Raw genomic sequence first — 20252 nt, 5'->3', positions numbered from 1 at the left:
CTTGGCGGGGGGGGGGGGGTGCGGGGGGAGGCAGTCTCTGAGAAAGGCCTCTCTCCCACCCCCTCTTCCCCATCCTCTCTGTGCAGGGATAGGGAGAGCTTAGGAACCCCAGAAAGGTTTGTAGGCTCTGAGAGTAGAGAGAATCTATGCCTTAGTCTGTGAGAAAAGTCTAAAGTCTTCAATTATGAGAAAATACGGGATCAGTTAAATAGAAAAGGCAGCTGGGTGTGCCTAGGCAGGTGGCCTGAAAGTGTCTCAGGCTCATACCTAATATGTAGGGATCTCAGTGTCCCTCTAAATGTGTCCTAAAGCCCTAAAACATCATGGCAGTTGCTCAAAGAGGGAACAGATGGCAAAGAAGGGGCTAGTCAAGGGAACTTGGTGGACCTAGATGAACCTACACCATCCAAGCCAGAAGCCACACACAAATGCAGCCATCTGTGGGCACAGCAGAAACCAAGGATGACAGCTCACAAGGGGCCAGGATGAGGTGTGCCTGCATCCCGGGGCCAGTACAGGAGTATGGATGATGACTGAAGATGGGACAACTTCCAACTCTCACCTCCCACTCCATGCCATGACCGCATTAGCTCTGCAGGATGGAGCTCTGACTAGAGAGAAGAGGGACAAGAACCCTCGATGTGATTGAGTGTACCGCTGCAATGCCTGATCATACACTCACTTGACTGACTGTGCCAGGAAGTAAGCACATTGCATTTCTGCCATCCAATAGAACAGATGAACAGAAAGTAAAAAAATAAAAGACCTATCATTTTGGCATACCCATGTTTTCTGACTTTAAAATTACGTATGGGGGCACCTGGGTGGCTCAGTCATTAAGCAACTGCCTTTAGCTCTGGTCATGACCCCAGGGTCCTGGGATTGACCCCTGCATCGGGCTCCTTGCTCAGTGGGGAGCCTGCTTCTCCCTCTCACTCCCCCTGCTTGTGTTCCCTCTCTCACTGTCTCTCTCTCTGTCAAATGAAAAATTTTTTAAAACATATAAAATATTAAAAAAAAAACATATAAAATAAAATAATGTGTGGTCACAGGTGCACAAGGATCCTGCAGACCCTGTGCTTCCCGCTTGCTGCCCACATCCTGTGTCATTGGGAAGGGCAGGTGGTTTCCTCTTTGTAGCCTCAGACTTTTTATCTGTAGGATGGGGCTTATCTCAGTACCTGCTTCACAGGATTTTTGTGCAAATTATTTGAGTCACAAGGAGAGCCGAACTTAATAGCTTGGCCACACCAAGTACTTGGTAAGGATGCAGAACAATTGCAAGTCTCCCAGGTAGCTGGTGGGAGTGCAGGCTGGTAGACCAGAAGACTGCCAGTGTCTACGAAAGCTAAACCATACATATACCCAGTGGCTCAGTCATTTCAATTATAGACAAATACCCAACAGGAATACATTCTAACATGCACCAAAAAATATGTTTAAGGGATGCCTGGGTGGTTCAGTTGGTTAAGTGGCTGCCTTCAGCTCTGATCATGATTCCAGTGTCCTGGGATCGAGTGCCACATCAGGTTCTTTGCTTGACAGGGAGCCTGCTTCTCCTTCTGCCTCTGCCTGCCATTCTGCCTGCCTGTGCACCCTCTCTCTCTCTGACTCTTTCTCCCTGCAAATAAATAAATAAAATCTTTAAAAAATATATGTTTAAGAATGTTCACAGCAACTTTAATAGAAAAAGCCAGGAATAACAAATCCATCAACTGTAAATTAAAAAACCCCCTCGAGCATTCACCCAGTGAAAGAGTAAACAGCAAGAAAAAAGAAACTCCTGGCCCCAACAACAGCATGGATGAATCTCATAGATGTAATGTTGAACAAAAGAAGCTTGATGCAGGAGTACTTACCGTCTGAGTGCACAGAAACAAAGATTGAAAACAGGCAAAAACTAATGTAGAGAAGATAGCATAGTAGTTACTTGCCACAGAGGAGGCAAGCTTCTGGGATGCTAGAAATTCTCTGATCTTGATCCAGGTGATACTGTATGAGTGTGCCCATATATAAAAATTCACTGAGCAGTACTCATATTTGTGCACTGCATACTAGTAATATATCAAGTTTTTATCAATAGGGAGGCATACAATGTGAGAATGTATGTTGCATGCTCAGCATGGTGCCAGTGTCAATTTCTCAAGGAATTAAGAAGTTTTTGAGCTGCTGTAGCCTCTCCTTTCACATGGTTGTCCAACCCTTCACAGCCAAGGCTGGAGGAGCAATGCAAGATGTTGGGAAAGAAGGTGAGAGATTGTTGCAATCCTCTGCGCAGAGTGGACTCACCTGCCCAGGGCCCAAGAGTCCAACTGAGGCCTTGGACAAAGCTGCAGAGAGTGCCCCCTCTTCAGCTTCCTTGCTTCTACCTTAGCCAGCCAGTGCAGCGCCCTACTCTGGTAGGCTATGGACCCATCCTCGGGAAGCTGCTATGGAAGCTCTAGGCAAAAGTGGCATCCACACCTAAATGGAAGAGGAGAAAACCTCCTGACTCATATGTGTGCCCTACACCATCAGAGACCTGTGGGTTCCAGGCTGCACTGAAGGGTTATCAAACCAGAGTGGGCTTGCCCATGAAACTGAGACGGCTGATGTATGTAACCTAGGCCACACAGCAGGAGAGTGGGGAGGTGAGATTGAACCACGGATGAATCAAAGGTTCCCAGAAGAGCATGCGATACCTCTGTTCCAGCTCCCCCCCGGAGGGAAAGTCCATGGGGATACGTGGGCACCAAGATGGCTTCACAGTGCCCAGCAAAGTCAAGGACACAGTCCCCAAGCACTGATTGGCTCTGGCCAGCAGATGGTGCCAGAGGGCCAGGAGTCAAGCAAAACAGCCCCCTCACTGAGATGCCTCCAGAAGCTGCCCTCTCTACTCTCCAGAACAGAGTCCTGTCCAGAACCCTGGTGTGACCATCAGAAGCTGAATGCCAGTACAGCTTGACTACACACCCACAGTGTGACCCTGGAAGTAGCTTCCAGCCCTGTAGGCCACAGCATCCCTCTGTGAAATCAAGGTCATATGCACAAGTCCTGTCAACAGGGGCCAGGTATGCTCAGTCAAATGCAGGGCTGTTTTATAGAGGAGAGCATCATGACAGGCATGTCCTACCATCTTTCACTAAATCCTCCCTAGCGGAACCAGAGGACAGCAGCCCCAGTGTGGCATCTGAAGCCCAGCACATGGGCAAAAACCACAAGAGAAGGCAATCTGAGCGGTCCACAGCCCAGCCTGCCAACTGGCTACCCATGGAGCTCCAGGCCCGACCCTGAGATGCTGAACATTCCAGGAGCCAGACTTGGGGAGATACCAATGAGGGGAAGGCAAGTACAACTTGCTTTTTATATTTTATATTTTTATTTTTTGAAAGAGAGGAGGGGCAGAGGGAGAGAGAGAATTTTAAGCAGGTTCCACATGCAGGACAGAGTCAGTGTGGGGCTCATTCTCACAGACCTGAGATCGTGACCTGGCCTAAAATCAAGAGTCAGATGCTTAACTGAGCCACCCAGGCACCCCAGCAAGTATGACTTTAATATCTCTTACAAACCAAGGGCTAGTTTGTGAATTTTGGGAAAGACTAGTTAGGAAGGCCTGTTTGCCTAGGGGCCACTGAATGGCAAGGTCGTCCTCTGGAGAATCTCTTGAGTACAGGCCCAACCCATGACCGGAAAGCTACCAGAGTGCTCTGTGTCAATCAACCTGTCCATGAATATTTACCTAGTAAGAGAAAGTGGTAAACAAGACAGAGAGAGGACTTTGGTGTTGGGGGGTCTGTCTTCTAGTGGGTAAGATACGATAAGCACACACAAATAAGAGAATGTTAAATAGATTAAGTATTGTGAGGAAAATAAATGCTGATATAGAAAGTGAAGTGGGGGAAGGCAGGGGCAGCACTACATGTAAGCAGAAACCTGCCGAAGAAGCCACCAGCCATGGAAAGAAGTGAGACAGCTATTCAAGGAGATGCAAAGTGCAAAGCCTCTGAGTTAAGAATGAACTTGGTATGTTCCAGGAACATCAAGGCCAGCATCATCAGAGCTTAATGGGCGGAGAGTGAAATGCAATGAAGACAAGGACCAAAGCACGAGACTTTTCAGGGAAGGCACAGGAAAGTTGGATTTTATTGTTTGTATTTAGCAGTCTCAGAGAACGAAGGGTAAGCAGCAAGTAGCCTGATCTGAATGATGGTTTAGAAAGATCGTTCTGTGACTGTGTGGAGCATGTAGTTGGTAGGAAGAAGGGAAGTAGTAAGATCTTTCAGGAGGCTCGACCCAGGGCCGGGCCAGTGGAGTTGGAGAAAGATCTATGTGGAGGTGTATAGCTAATGGATTACAAGTGGAGGATAATTGCACAAATGGTGGTACTATTTACAGAGACAGAAAACACCAGGAGTTTGGGTGGGAGATCAGGACTTCAGCATGAGTTGCATATTAGACATTTGAGTCATGTCAAGGAGACAGTCGAAGTTATAACTCTGGAGCTCAAGGGAGAACATGGGCTAGAAATAGACTTTTGGGACTCTTCAGCCTATAGATGGGATGAGATGAAATCATCTAGGTAGAATAGAGACAGAAACCTAAGCACTGGGTGACACTAACATTTACCAAAAGACTTGGGAAGTAGCAGTCAAAAAGACAGGAGGAAAACAAGCCTATCAAGTGTCATTGTAGACAAGGAAAGAAATAATTTCCAGGAAGTTGTTTTGGTCAATTGCCTCCAATGCCAAAAACAGATTTTTTTTTTTTTTAAAGTAGCCTTTATGCCCACCATGGGGTTGAACTGCTGACCTTGACAGCAAGAGCCACATGCGTGGCGCACCTGGGTGGTTAAGCATCCAGTTCCTGGTTGCAGCTCAGGTCACGACCACAGGGCTGTGAGATGGAGCCCAGCTCAGGCTCCGTGCACAGCATGGAACCTGTTTAGGATTCTCTCTCGCTCTCTCTCTCTGCCCCAACCTCCCACCCCAATCTGTTTTGCTCTCTGAAATAAATAATCTTTTAAAAAAGAGAAAAAAGAGCCCCATACTCTACCAACTGAGCCAGCCAGGTGCCCTTAAAAACTGGAGTTTTTGAAAAGATTTTATTTATTTATTCCAGAGAGAAAGAGAGAGACAACAATTGGTGGCGAGAGGGGGAGAAGCAGAGGAAGAGGGAGCAGACTCCCTGATGAGCCAGGGAGCCCGACCGGGCTCTACCCCAGACCCCAGGACCATGACCTGAGCTGACGGCAGACATTTAACCAACTAAGCCACCCAGATGTCCCCAAACTATAATTTAATATGGTCAGAAAAATGTTTACTCCGCTTGGCAATGTAATAATAACCTTGATAAAGACACCTATTTAAGTGGAGCAATGGGCCGAGAAGACAATGCAAGAGAACAGATAACAGTTCTTCAAAGTTTTGCCAAGAAGAGAGGCATAGAGAAGGCACAGATGCTTACAGGGGCTGTGAGGTCAACAGAGTTTGTTTTCAGGATTGAAGATACGGGTGCCCTGCCTGTATGCTGTTGGGAATAAGCCAATTGAGGTCAACATTACAGACTGAGCTGCAGAAACGTTGGTGGAGGAAGAAAGTATAAATTGGCAAGGTCGTCGGAGTTCTGGAGTTCGGGAGAGGAGGTGCTGGCAATTTGAGAAGAGACTACATGAATCATGGTCCTCCTGAAGCCTGAGAAGGAATCTCTGGAAGCAGAAGGGATTGTGTGGCAGTAACTACGGTTACTTAGGCATTTGGATAAATGAGTCCCTGCCAGTACAGTTGCATCCATTTCTCTGGCCATGTCCTGCTGCTCAGGTGCAGGCATCAGACTCTGGACAGAAAATCCTAGCCCAGGGTACAGAAGGTTCCCATCCTGCAGCTTCCTGCTGCCCCAAAACTACCCCCTACAGCAAGTAAAAGCAGAAATCTCTGGAGATGTCATGCTGTGAGGGTCGGTGTTGCTCTACAAACTACAGTCTGGTTTTCTCTTTTAGAAGGCGGCTGACCTTATGATAAATAGTGTCTAATACACTGGTGAAAACAGGTAGCTCCTTTTCATCCTTTGGGTCTCACCTCAATGTCACTTCCTTGGAAAACACCAGCCTCCTTACCAGCCCAGTGGGTGTGTTGTTAAATTTAAATAAAATTTATATAAACTGAAACATTTAAAAGCTACTACATCAATATGTATTATGCATCAGGGTGTGGTAAAAGGGTACCTCTTACAAGAGACTCTTCCGTCACAGGACACAAGCCGGGGATGGGTACAGGGGAAGGGGTGGGGGTGGGTAACTGGGTGATGGGCATTAAGGAGGGCACACGATGGAGTGAGCACTGGGTGTTCTCTAAGACTATTGAATCAGGACTTCTACCTCAGACACCAATAATACATTATATGTTAATTAACAATCTAAATTTTGAAAAATTTAAAAATAGGGTACATCTTTTTACCTCCTTTCCTCGTACCCTGCTTTATTTCTCATCATAGCACATTGTTCCTATCTGACTTTTGTATTTATCTCCCAGGAACGTAACCTCCACAAGGGCAGACACTTGGCGTTGGACATGACTGTATTTATATCCAGTGCCTACTAACACCTGGCATGTAACTGCTACTCAATAAGTAGTTAGTTGGGCACCTTTAAATCTGTTTTCTCCTGTTTGCCCTTTTAAAGGTTGTGATATTTGAAAAGGCTCCTGGCTAACATGGAGAAGTGCTCATGAGGAAACCCGGGACCACACACTTGGGACCGGGGCCTCATTCTACGCTTCCTCTTACCTACATGTCATACCGTTCTGTGTTTATGAAGACAGGACACAGCCCTCTGCTGCAATGAAAGTCAAAATGACTTCTAAGCCCTTGGAGACCATCTAGTCTCTTGTTCGACTCCAGAGAGACCACCAGCCACTACCCACACTCCCCAACCACGCAGTTCAGCTGGTGCCTGGCAGTGGCTGACTTATCCATGGACATTACTCAGACACCAGGCAACATGTTTTCTTGGTGCACTGCTCTGCTCCCCCACCCGCCCCAGTGGAAGCAGCCCCTTACTACACTCTGGCGCAGACAACTAAGCCCTCTTGTTAGAATCACATACCCCAGCCCCCACACTCTCGCTTTCCCCCTTTCTTCATATTCTTTTCGTGGATTTATTCCTACCTCTCATCTCCTCCTTCAACAAGTATTTCTGTCCTTTGCCTCAAGACTTGGAAAGCCTTGAAATTCTCTCACAAACAAGAGCCATGGAAGGTCGCGAGTCAGCAGGTCCCGGAGTCCTAAGGTTTTTAAATGCAAAGACTGGTTCCTGCTGACCCAAGACACCAGGCCACACAATGAATGGACTTAGGACTCAGGTGTGTCATTCATCCAGCTACCACCTCCCCCTCCCTCCTGCCAGGAACTCAGAGGAGAGCCAAAGCAGAGCCTGGATCTGGCAAAGTTGATCCAGCAAAGCTGGTGAGGGCAGGAAAGGCTTCCTGTGCCTGTAAGATGCAGGCACAGAACATAGCAGGGTGGCCACCCGTCCCAGTTTGAGGATGGAATGCCCTGCTTAAGTCCCAGACAAACCAAGACAAGTGGCCACCCTGTATTGGAACTGGGCCCAATTAAGACCACACTCAAAAAGCCTGGCGAGTTACCTTAGTTTTGCCTCCCTGTTTAACATTAAATTACTTCAGGGACCCAGCATACTTTGCACCAACTCACTACTAGTTACTTGTAAAATAATGGTGGTCACACTATTCAAGATGTTAAAATTGAAAGAGATGTGCAAGAGTGTTTGCTACCATGTTTTAGAAAGTTAACGAGTACCCACACGCAAAGCTAACCTAAGTTGCCCCAAAGGAGGCAATTTACATTACACGATTATGAGGCATGATGACCACTCTACAAACAGGTAGGCTTGTATGCTAGTATATATGCCTATGGAGGTACCCATAAACCATTTTTTTTTTTAAATTTTATTTGACAGAGAGAGAGCATGAGCAGGGGGAGCAACAGGCAGAGAGAGGGAGAAGCAGGCCCCCACTGAGCAGGGAGCCAAATGCAGGGCTCAATTCCAGAACCCTGGGATCATGACCTGAGCCGAAGACAGACACTTAACCCACTGAGCCACCCAGGCGCCCCTTCCTTTCCGTTTTTAATATATTTGCCAATCCAAGGCAAATGTGAATTCTTTTACTCTCAGGAATAGGCTGTAGTGTGAGGTGCTGAGTTGAAAATTATCTTCTCGATCAGCCTCAGCAACTTCAAAATGTGGTTTATGTAAATGTCCTTGAGACACACTAGTGAAGTCATTCCATTAGCTCCAGGAATGCAGTGACCAGGATACTTGACTTGGGCCAACCTCAACAGGGCCAGAGTGCAAACCCTCCCTTGCCATGCTTCCCAAAGAGCCTGGCACACACTCAGCTTCTAGAAGCAGGGGTCAGACAGAAAAAGTCATTTTCTCAGGAACCAAAAGCTGTGGAGGGTTTTGGCCACCCTTCAAAGGGTGCTAAATACTTATCTCACAGCAAAGGAAAAAGAGAACTCTAATGCTTTCTGTAAGTATGGGATTCTGGGGCAGATGCCTGAATAGCTCTACCTTCTCTACTGTTTTAAACTGTTGAGACAGTAAAATAATCCATGTAAATGCCTGGCACATGGGAAAATGCCTGGCACATGGGAAATGCTATGTTAGACATGATTCATCATTAGCTATTTCTGCCATTTCAGTCTGATTGTCCAATACCTACTGTTCTTCCAAGTCATTCTGGATTCAACTACTGTCTTTACGTTAAGTAATGGTCATTCCAGCACTCTCCTCATTCACAGATGAGAGCATCAGAACCCTAAACTAGTTCAGAATGTCAGCTGTCACTGTAAGATTTTTACAGAGATTAAATATTTCAGAAGCCAAACATCACTTACCCCACATTCTTGTAACATACCTAATGATGTAAGCTCTCTGCCATTCAGGTTGATAGAAACGTTCAAGTGCTTTTTTTAAAAAAAATATTTTATTTATTTGACACAGAGAGATCACAAGTAGGCAGAGCGACAGGCAGAGGGAGAGGGGGAAGCAGGCTCTCTGCTGAGCTAGGAGCCTGATGTGGGGCTCGATCCCAGGATCCTGGGACCATGACCCGAGTCAAAGGCAGCTGCTCAACCGGCTGAGCCACCCAGGTGCCCCTGTTCAAGTGCTTTTAAAAGGTGGCTTCAACAAATACTCTTGTGAAGATCGGTAAGTCATCTAGTCACATTTCTGGCCCTGTTTTTAAAATCTGGCTTCTGGGGCACGTGGCCAGTTCAGTCGGAACATGTGACTCATTCTCTTGGGGTTTTGAGTTTGAGCCCTACATGGGATATAAAGATTACTTAAATAAATAAACTTTAAAAAATAAAATCCTGGCTTCTGATTTCTAGAACAGGGTTATTTTTCCTAGGACGTGACGTTAAGTTGGAAACACCGAAAGGCCTATGACACAATCAAGATTTTTTTAAAGTAATCTCTACACTCAACCTTGGGCTCAAACTTACAACCCCAAGATCAAGTCACATGCTCTACCCACTAAGCCAGCCAGGTGCTCCACCTAACATGGGGCTTAACTCCTGCCCTGAAATCAGAAATTGAATGCGAACCAGCCAAGAACCCCTCAAGATTGTTTTAAAGATATCCAGGGACACCTGGGGGGGGGGGGGGCTCAGTCAATTAAGCATCCGTCTTCAGTTCAGGTCATGTTGCCAGGGTCCTGGGACCAAACCCCGTGTAAGGCTCCCTGCTCAGCTGGGGAGCCTCCCTCTCCCTCTGCCTGCCACTCCCCTGGCCTGTGCTCTCTCTTCCTCTGACACATCTTTCAAATAAAAAAAAACAACCCAAAGCTAAGGGCAAAATATGTTGTAGCAGCACCAGGCAAAGAAGGTATAATCAGATCTCTTATCACCTTGACCTATTCAAAGTCATGAGAGGTATTGCACTGCCACCCCAAAGATCTTGATTCGAATGTGCCAGCCCTTTACAACCAATTCCAGTGTGGCTATGGGGAGGTAGTGGTGAGCTGGGGTTTGTCTGTCTTTGTGGTCTACTTTTAGTCACAGATCACTGAAAGATTAAAATAAAAACAGTAGTTTCGTGTCTAACAAAGAAGAGATTTATCACCCTTCTTTTGTATGATTCTGGGAAACAAACGTATGCTCAAAATCAGTTTATATAGCTTCTCCAACTCCTCTGGCCTGCTGCATTCAAAACACCTCCCAGACCCTTACTACTGCTGGCAAGGTACTTGAAAGGAAAGCTGGAACCAACGCAGGAAAGGCTTTTTCTACAGGTGTTATATTTCACTGTACCCCATAACCTGGCTTTTTCCCTGAGACATATTCGGACACAGCTGACCTTGGGAGTCAGGAGGCCTCCCCCTTGACCAGGCCGACAAAAACCTACCTACCAGCCTTTGCCCCTGCCCTAGTACTATGCCATGCTGAAGCAGTTCTGGATCTACTGTATAAGCGTAAACCAAATTAGAGCACTGAGTCTTCTTACAGCTCCGAATGTATGCTAAGCCTTGAGGTAGGGCACTCAGCGGTGTCTGGCATTCCCAATGGCTTTCACTGAACCTTCCACTTAGGTCTTCGTGACTCCAGAGCAAGCAGTCTTTTAACTCTCCTTTCTATCACAATTCTGGTCTTTGACTTCCACCAACGGGCCCTAGACCTGCTGGCAGCCACAGCTTACCGTTACACTAGGAAATGTCCGCTAATCATCTTTGAAGAACACAACTGGTACTGTCCATAGAAGCCTAAATGGACTTTCCCAATGACAATACTCTGGGGATGGGTAAGGCTATCTCTAGAGGGACTGCCAAGGGGTCTAAGTAGCAAAATGAGCTGCATGTTGCATTGTTAGTACCCTTTCAGGGAAAGAAAACTCCAACAGCCCATCTACTCATCCCAAACCTGTTGAGGATACGAACTACATGAACAAGTAAACTTCAGCCATGAGCTCTACAGAACTGATGGGTACCAGAGGGGAGTCGGGTCAGGGGATTGGTAAAATTGGTGAAGGGGACTGAGATTACACTTATTCTGAGGAGCACTGAGTAATGTACAGAACTGCTCAATCACTAAATTGTACACCTGAAACTAATACAACACTGTATGTTAACTATATTGGAATTAAAACAAAACCTTCAGCCATGAGAATTTGTGTTTTGCCTTAAAGAAAAAGAAGACATGGCCTCTTCCCAGCATTTACTATCTATCTCTTTTACCCTCTGGGAGAGAGATTCTGGTCCAGCTATGACAGGAATCACATATCTAGGGTTTTCTGCTCAGTCCTCTTAACTCTTCATTACCACTGATCTCTACGAGTTCAACTTTTAAACAAATTTCTGTATTATGAACACTCATAATCCATATTTTCTTTCCCTTCAATTTATATACCAGCTGAGAAACATGAACGTATTTATAGGACAGCACTAGGACTGCAACAGTGCCATTTTAGCAACACCCCATTTTTGTCTAGATGGCAGTATCTGTATATACAGAATAAAAAGGAGAAATATAATATACTCATAGTCCTAAGACATAAGCTTAAACAAAAATTGAAACAAGAATGGAGATCATCAGGAATGCCCCAAATAATGCACCCATAACCTTCATAAAACAAACGTACAACTGTGAAGGGAAAAAACCCAAGTTAAACAGAAGAGTTTACAAAACCCAGAAATAGGTCAAAGAATGTGAGAACAGATGAAGGCTTTAAAAAAAAAAAAAAAGTTGTGGCTTATGGGAACAGAATCCACTACAAAGCAAACAAGACCATCTTAAGGCCTATTTCTAGGAACACATTACGGTTTTTTGAAAACGAAGGGACTACATATTATACAGGATAGAACTCCCTGTTGAAACAGAGTCATAGGGTATGTTTTATTTACCAAAACCTACAACCACCACCAATCACCACAAAAGTCAGTTTTCCTAAATTTGTAACTGGTATACTGAACAGTGAGTCTTAAATCTAAATGTAAATTAAAATTACTTGGGAAACTTAAAAACACCTATGCCTGGATATGCCTCCAATTTAAATCAGAATCTCTGTGGGCATCAACGCTAAGAAACACTGAAATAACCAGCTTTATCCTACTAATCTAAAGTTAAGTCTTTCTGAAAAATATTAACTATGCTTGCATTTAAAACATTTACTGCTACCAAGAAAAGGAAAGAAGTCATCTACGTTTGCTAAGATTATTCCATCTAAGAAATGAACACACCATTTACCATTTCATTTTACCCTTCGAAGTTCCAAAGCAACGTCTCCAAGTTATCAGTATGGAAATCTCAAAGCACTCATTTTCAGTTGATGTCTGATTTTTTTTTTAAGAAAAGCTTTTTAGAAATTATAAAAATTATTTTTAATCTGTTACTAATTGAGAAATCAGCAACAGCAATTATCTATTTTTAAAGGGAAATTACTATACTTACCAAAGCATTTTTTTAAAACTTACTTCATTATCAGGTAGGTTATTAACACTTTCTAGTTGAGAAGGTTCAAATTCTGGAAACTGTTCTAAACCCAAGCCATTTTGGCCACAATCCTTTTCTGCTAAACACAAGAATTAGAGAATTTGTACACCTGAAGGAATAGTACCACATGTTGATTAGAATAAAGGCATTCTTTCAAATCAGTTGTTACCACAGGACCTGAAAAACAGCTGCTCGGTATCTAGATCACTTGGACCCTGGGTTAAAACTAACTCACACCGATGTAGTATTTCTTCAAAAAGAAGGGCATAAAATGAGAAGGCAGAAACACAAATAGATATTTCTTACGGAAGCATAAAATAAAATGGAATGGAAACATGTAGAAAAACAGTGTTTTTTGTTTTGGACCATCAACTCCACAACCCACCAAAAATACTGTTGATTAGGTCCAAGGAGAGATAAAAAGAAAAAGACCTTTTTTTTTTTTTTTTTTTTTTTTTAAAAAAACGTAAGTGTGTGTATACATGCGTTATTTTCCTAAAGCATCTTAGATATGAAAAAACTTCCTTATCAGTTCCAAATTCAACACAATACAAAGCAAAGGAACTTTTATTACTACATTCACACAAGTAATGATTAAGTGCCCTGAAGTTTACCCTGATAGCTGAAGATTACCAAATATTAGTTTCCACAGAAGAACTGTTTTAACTTTCTAATCCTATTCAAAGGAGAAAAGGGTGGGAGGAAACTCAGTAAGTGCTTAGCACTGCCACTTCATTTCAAATGCCATTTTTGTCCTTGGGTGAATGCATATTACACCAAACCATGATCTAGCAATAGTTTTCTATTTGGTTTAACTAGTAGCACTTAAAGAGCTTAATACAGGACAATACTTTAACAGCTTTTTTATCTGAGACAAAGTTAACTCTAAGATAACATGACAAGCAATATACAAAATCTGTCCATCATTTTTTTGAGTCCATCTAACATACATAGCAATATGGTATTTATAACCAGAAACTGCACTGAGAAGTAGACATATTAGTTTTTCAAGCTCTACCTGAAAACATGATGTTTTATTAAAAGAAAAACCAAAACACTTAAATCTCGAGTTCTATGGTTTTATAGTCCAGTCTCACTGAAGTTGCAGATTTCCTTTCTTGCAGACAAGGTAATATGCAGGAAGAACCCCACAAAGAGCACGCCGGCTCTCTGACAAATTGTACTATCTGGATTACAAATAAGTCTTGAAAATCTTCTGAAGAATGTCAAGGAGTTGCCAGAGAGATTATATAGTGACCTTGATTTTATTTTTCTTTACCTAGAATTCTATAAATTCTAAAATTTATCAATTGATGTATCTTTTAAATAAACAGCACCAGTCTTGCCCATTGATACAATTAAAATTTGACTTTCTCAGTTCTTAGTTCACAAGTTTATTATGAAAAACACTGCAGTGCTCTTGTGCAGTAACATCGTCTTATAGGAGGGGGAAAAAACAGTTCTGTTCAAAACAACTCACCAGGTTCTGACAATAACAAAGAACAACATGAGGCTGAGATTTGAGAAGGGAAATAAACTGAGTGCAGACAAATCATACAATTAAATTAAACGGTATCCCTGAAAATAAACAAAACGATTTCAAAACTCACGAGTAGAGGGGAGGCCTTGGTACTTATTTTTAAAAATGTTCATTAAGCTCCAATGATTGTTTGCTGCTATCCTTATCTACAGTCATGCTGAGTAAAGCTATAGCTAAATGGAAGTTAAATTGTATTCACGAGGTGTTAATGTTTACATCTTATTATCTGCAGTCTCTCAGAGAAAGCAAAAGTAACTACAAATAGCGCTATGCCAGAAACTGGTTTCTTGACCAACAATGTCGCTTCAGCATGCAATGAACTGGTTCATTCTAAAGTGGTCACGGCTGTTGATGACAAGAGGCTTTGTATTTTTATATGGCACATCTTTTGGTCCGTGTGAAAACAAGTTTTTTTTTTTGAATGTTAACTATTCTCTGACACTTTGGAGTTACTGTTGCTCTTCCCATTTCCATTAGGTCAATTTATGGTTCATGGCAATACTGTACAAGTTTAAAATTTCATTACAGGAAGTAGTCTGGGGTACGACGAGTAACATGTGGCTCGCCTCTGCGAGGTGCTGGGTCGAACTGCAAGCTGAAACACAAAACATATATTTTTTTAATACTCCATGTATCAGTGTATTGACAATCAAGAACATTGTTCTTTCAAACTTTACAATTTTGCCTATACAATTTCAGCTTGCCTTTAATGGAAGAGAATCCTATTTGTAGCCTAATCATCCAGTCTTCTAGCTGCGTGCCTCCTCAGAGCAAAGGCAAACTTCAGATAATTTTTTAAGACAAAAATTTTATACATCAGGATTCCTTCTAAGATTATTTAAAAGAAGGGTTCTACCAAATAAATAAAATTTAAAGAGCCCAATGTACTTGTATTCTCAATCCCACGATATATTTTATTAACCCCACAATAAACACGTTTAGAAGATAAAATCCTAATAATTCACACAGCTGCCTATATAGAACAAGTTTTTATTGATGAATTTCAACATATCCTAAGTCTGTTCAAAAGGGGCACCCAGGTGGCTCAGTCAGTTAAGCATCCGACTCTTGGTTTCAGCTTAGATCATGATCTCAGGGTCATGAAACTGAACCCCACACTGGGCTCTGTGCTCAGCATGGAATCTGCCTGAGATTCTCTCCCTCTTCCTCTGCCCTCCCCGAACTCATGGTCTCTAATAAGATCTAAAAACAACAACATGGAAACATAAAAATCAAACTGAAATCTGGATATAGCATGAGCCCTTCAACTCTTAAACTTCCCTTTCCAGCTATACAGTGTGACTCAACCGCAAAAGCAGCCAACTACTTAGGTGTAAATACTTACAAAGAGTATTTTAGAGTATCATCAAGTTCCATGATTGCAGCTTGATTACCACAACGATAACAATAGTTTGGAGCACTGAAAATCGTTACTACATTTCGGTCGTGGCACCAGTTATATCCCTACAAGGAAAAGAAAGGTGATAAAAACCTGTTTTACTCCCTTATTTACACAACTAAATGTGACTCAAAAAAAGCCCCTTCCAAAAGGCTTATTTTAATAATTTTCTACTCTGTACAACTTAAAAAAAAAAAAATACATGAATTTTTCCTGAATTGCAGAACTAGATTATAAATAGAAAAGACACTAAAAAACACCATTCACCAAAGAATAAAGTGTTTCTTCTACATCTGGCCTTCTGTGAATAGCAAGCAGTATCTCATCAGCTTCCCACTGCAGTGGCCTTGAATATAATCCAAGAGTGAGTATACAGGCATTCCTTGCAGATGCAGATAAAATACTCCTCAAGACCAAAACCACATTAATTCTCTCAGTCAGAGGTGAAGGTCCCCAAGTCAATCACTGCCTCGGTACCAAGAAAATAGGCCTCTAGAACTCCAGCCTCATTCTAAGTCCATGTGAATACATGAGTTACTTTTTAAGTCCTGTACACAAATACTGTTCCCTATCTTTAACAAAGTCATACTTTTTAAAATAATCACAACTGTTATTAGTATTAATCTAAGTAGGACCCTAATTTTGTAAGTATGCTAATCAACATCTCATTTCCCTTTCAGTTTCTTCTTTAAAATTACCTATAATCCTACCATTCAAAGGACCACTGAAACATTCTGGTATTTCATCTCAATCTCTCTTCCATACATACACATGTTAAACACATGAAATAAACAAAACTGAGATAAAAAACGTTACAATGCCTCTCCCGTTCCCTGAACCTTATTCTCCCAGGCTTAAATCCAAAGCACTACCCAGTCATTAAGAATTCTCTGAAAAACACGTCAACTATGAAACTCATTATGATCAAAAGCTTGAGATTTTAATTCTAATGTGCATCTACTGTAAAGGCTCAGGCTACAACAGGAAATTCACTGGAAGGGATAAATGGAGTATCCTCATTAATATCATTAATTAGCACACCCCACCAGAAAAACACTTTCTAGTATCTTCCTTCATTACATTTATTTAAAAAGCAAATCAGATTTCAGAGACAAGAACATACCTCCATCACCAGCTGGTGAGCTCTGGACACCAATGTGAGGCCATTGGCATGATTAAATGTTTCAGAAATGTCTTGCCCAAAGGTGTAACCAGCTCCTCGAGGAGATATACCCCAACCACCACGATCATCTGGATCTGACCACAGCAAGTCACACATTGGACCCTAAAAAGCAAGTTAAGTTTTAAAGTGCCTCTTACAAAAATGATTTGAGTATTTCATCAGAGGGAGCACCCTATGAAGTCACACTTTGAGTGGTGTTTGCTCAACAAAGTTTAAGGTTTGCTTTAAAGTCAAGTATCTCGTCAAATAAATAAACTATTTCCAAATATTTTTAAAGGCGTATTGGGGCGCCTGGGTGGCTCAGTCAGTTGAGTGGCTGACTTTGGCTCAAGTCATGATCCTGGGGTCCTAGGATCGAGCCCCATGTCGGGCTCCCAACTCAGCGGGAAGTCTGTCTCTTTCTCTGCCCCTCACTCTGCTCCTGCTCTCCCTCTCTCTGTCAAATAAATAAAATCTTTAAAAAAAAAAGAAAAAGAAAAAAAAAAAGACATATCCTAGATCAATCAGCCCCAAGAGCAGTAAGTCCTATAGTATGCAAAATTCAATGTCAGACAATATAGACAAGTATTTAAGGCAGAGGCTCTGAAGACAACAACAGAGATTCTAGGCCCAGTCCCAAAGGTGTTGTGATCTTAACAAGTTTCTTAATACCAGCTTCTAAAGAAAGAGGTTGTTGACAAGAGTGTTCATACCACATAGGGTCATTTTTGAGCATTAAAGGAGAGAACACATATAAGAAAGTAAGTTACGGGGGCGCCTGGGTGGCTCAGTGGGTTAAAGCCTCTGCTTTCAGCACAGGTCATGATCCCAGGGTCCTGGGATCGAGCCCCGCTTCAGGCTCTCTGCTCAGCGGGGAGCCTGCTTCCCACCCCGCCCCCCACCTGCCTGCCTCTCTGTCTACTTGTGATCTCTGTCTATCAAGTGAATAAATAAAATCTTAAAAAAAAAAAAAAAAAGGTTACAATACAATTTTTTCCTCTAAAAGGTTTTCTGAAAAGATTTCATTACCAAATAAAAGTCAATACCTCATTAAAAAAAAAAAAAGTCAATACCTCATGAGGAACTTCTTGTAGGCGATCAAGTGCTCTGATGTGATCCAGTGTATCTATGGATGGTGAGAGGCCACCATGTAGACAGAATATCTGGAAAGAGTGGTTTATTATGTTAACCTCACATAGAAGAAACTTTGAACATTCTGGACTAAGCTGCAACAGCAGCCCACATCACTTGGTGTGACTTGTCTTTCTGTATTCTACCAGAACCAGGCTTGTCTCAGCAGGGGCGGTCTTTCTTCCAACCAACTCCAACCTAGTGAATACACTCCCCTTCTCCCAGATAACATTTCTCTCATCTTAACCTCAGCATAAACTATCATCTTTCTCATAGAATTTTCTTGCCATGTCTTCTGTACACTCTTCTACGTGGACTAGTAAATAGCTGATTAAATCTCTAAGACTCATCCAGAAACAACTGAGAGGATGGATGGGCTACATCTTTTATCCCTGTTGTCCCAACATACAGTTCAGTGTTTAATACAAAGGTGGCATTTTAGAAGTCTAGAAGAGAGTAGGGGTGGAAAAATGAGTGGCACCTAAACATCAGGAGAGCAGATTCATGAAAAGAACCAGCAATATAAGTTTTAGGAAGGCCTACATACCTGCCCATCCACCAAGGCAGTGAGAGGAAGATAGTCAAAAAGATCTGTAAAATATTTCCAAACATTTGCATTTCCGTATTTCCTTAAACACTCATCATAGAAACCATACACTTGTGTGATCTGTCTGCTCTCATGATTTCCTCGAAGAATGGTGATGCGCTCACGGTAACGAACCTGAAACAACAAAACAGACAACAATATGAATACGTGGCTCCTTTAAAGACTAAATGACAATTCAGCAAACTTCCTACAGGAAAAGCCAGAGTTCCAATTTTGGTGGTGGTGGGGGAAATCCCGTGCTCCCAAACACTGAAATGAAACCCCACATCTAAAGACATCTGTCCGTGGAGAACTGGCAAACCCCATCTCAACTACAATCAAACTCCTGCTACTACCAACTTTATACTAAGCATAATCATCAGCCACAGAACTCCATGAATTTTCTTCTACAGTTAGATGACTTTGAGTAAACGTCGAGGTATGCAATAACCGTAATAATTACTTCAGAACCTTTCCATCAGTCCAAAACTATCCCCTGTGGGGGCCGTCCCAACTCCTACTCCCAGCAACCATTTATTTACTTTGTCTTTTCCATATTTCCTTAAACCTTCATCATAGAAACTGTATTTGTGTGATGCCTGGTCTCATGATTTCCTCTTCTGAGATCTTTTTGTAAAATTTCATATAAATGGATTAGCACAAGATACAGTCTTTCGTGTGTCTGGCTTTATTCACTTAGCAGAATATTTCTGGGGCTCATCTGAATAAGTATCAGTGGATCCTTATTGTTCCTTTTTTATTGCTGCACAGTATCCTGTTGAATGGCTATACCACATTTTTTTTCTTTATTCACTAGTAGGAGGAACATTTGAATGGCTTACAGGTTTTGAGTATTATGAATATGTTGCTATGGTCTTCTTGCCTATAAGTTTTTGTACAAACAAACAATACTCTTTCACTTCCCTTGGGTATATTCCTAGTCCAATATAACTTGCTGGGTATAAATATGGGTATAATGTTTTAATCTCTCCACAAACTAACACTTGGTATTATCAGCCTTACTAATGATAGTCTTTCTAATGGTTATGACTGTGACTTTAATTTGCATTTCCATGATAATTAATGATTTTGAGCATCTTTTCATGTGCTTATTGACTATTCATGTATCTTCTTGGATGAAATACCTCTTCAAGTATTTTGTCCATTTTTAATGTCTTCTTACTGAATTATAAATAGGTTTTTATTTTATGAACACAAGTACTTTTTTCTTAGTGATATACTTTGAGAAACAAAAATCTTAATTTTGATGAAGTCTAATATAACAATCTTAATGGATTGTACTTTTCATATCATATCTTAGAAATCACTGCCTAACCCAGAGTTACAAATATTTTCTCCTATGCTTTATTCTAGAAGTTTCATAGCTTTAGCTTTTACATTTAGGCCTCTGATTTTGATCCATTTGTATGGTATGAGGTATCTAAGTCCATTTTTTTTTTTTATATGGATATCCAACCATCCTGGCACTACTTACTGAAGTTTCCTTCCCCCAATTCCCCCCATTAGTGTGTAAGGGCTGCCACAGCTAAAGTAGAACAAATGGGCAGTTCAAACAACAAAAATTAATTTCCTCACAGTTCTTGAGCCTGGAAGTCCAGATCAAAGTGTGAGCAGGGTTAGTTTCTGCTGAAGGCTTGTCTCCTTGGCTAACAAAAGGTCATCTTCCCTCTGTACCTGCGTCTTAATGTCTTCTTATAGGGACACCAGTCATATGAAATTAGGGCTCACCCGTATGACTTCATTTTACCTCAATTACCTGTTAAAGGCCCTATCACCAAATACAGTCACATTCTAGAGGTACTGGGGGTTAAGACTTGAACATATGAATACGGGATATGGGGAGGTATATGCAGTTCAATTCAGCCCCATAACCTTTAAATATAAATTCTTAAAGGCAGCATATTCATTCTTCTGCTAATCTTTGGGATTC

General features: G+C 42.1%; 1 protein-coding gene across 2 annotated transcripts in view; it reads right to left on the bottom strand.

The window, feature by feature from the left end:
- Positions 1 to 13034: 13034 nt before the first annotated feature.
- The window catches only part of LOC116586568 (serine/threonine-protein phosphatase 2A catalytic subunit alpha isoform), a 133647-nt gene continuing 126429 nt past the window's right edge, over positions 13035 to 20252 (bottom strand). Inside the window, exons 13-17 of one of the 2 annotated variants that reach the window (XM_032336716.1) lie at positions 18263 to 18436; positions 17658 to 17747; positions 16546 to 16707; positions 15369 to 15487; positions 13035 to 14618 (exon numbers count right to left, since the gene is read on the bottom strand). In XM_032336716.1, coding sequence (XP_032192607.1) covers positions 14546 to 14618; positions 15369 to 15487; positions 16546 to 16707; positions 17658 to 17747; positions 18263 to 18436 — 618 coding nt within the window. In that variant the 3' untranslated portion in view covers positions 13035 to 14545. The remainder of the gene's footprint in view (positions 14619 to 15368; positions 15488 to 16545; positions 16708 to 17657; positions 17748 to 18262; positions 18437 to 20252) is intronic. The other variant, XM_032336715.1, reaches the window with a different exon arrangement.

This window comes from Mustela erminea, chromosome 3 (assembly GCF_009829155.1).
Source record: "Mustela erminea isolate mMusErm1 chromosome 3, mMusErm1.Pri, whole genome shotgun sequence".
NCBI lineage: Eukaryota > Metazoa > Chordata > Mammalia > Carnivora > Mustelidae > Mustela > Mustela erminea.
This window is presented reverse-complemented; position numbering and strand designations above follow the sequence as displayed.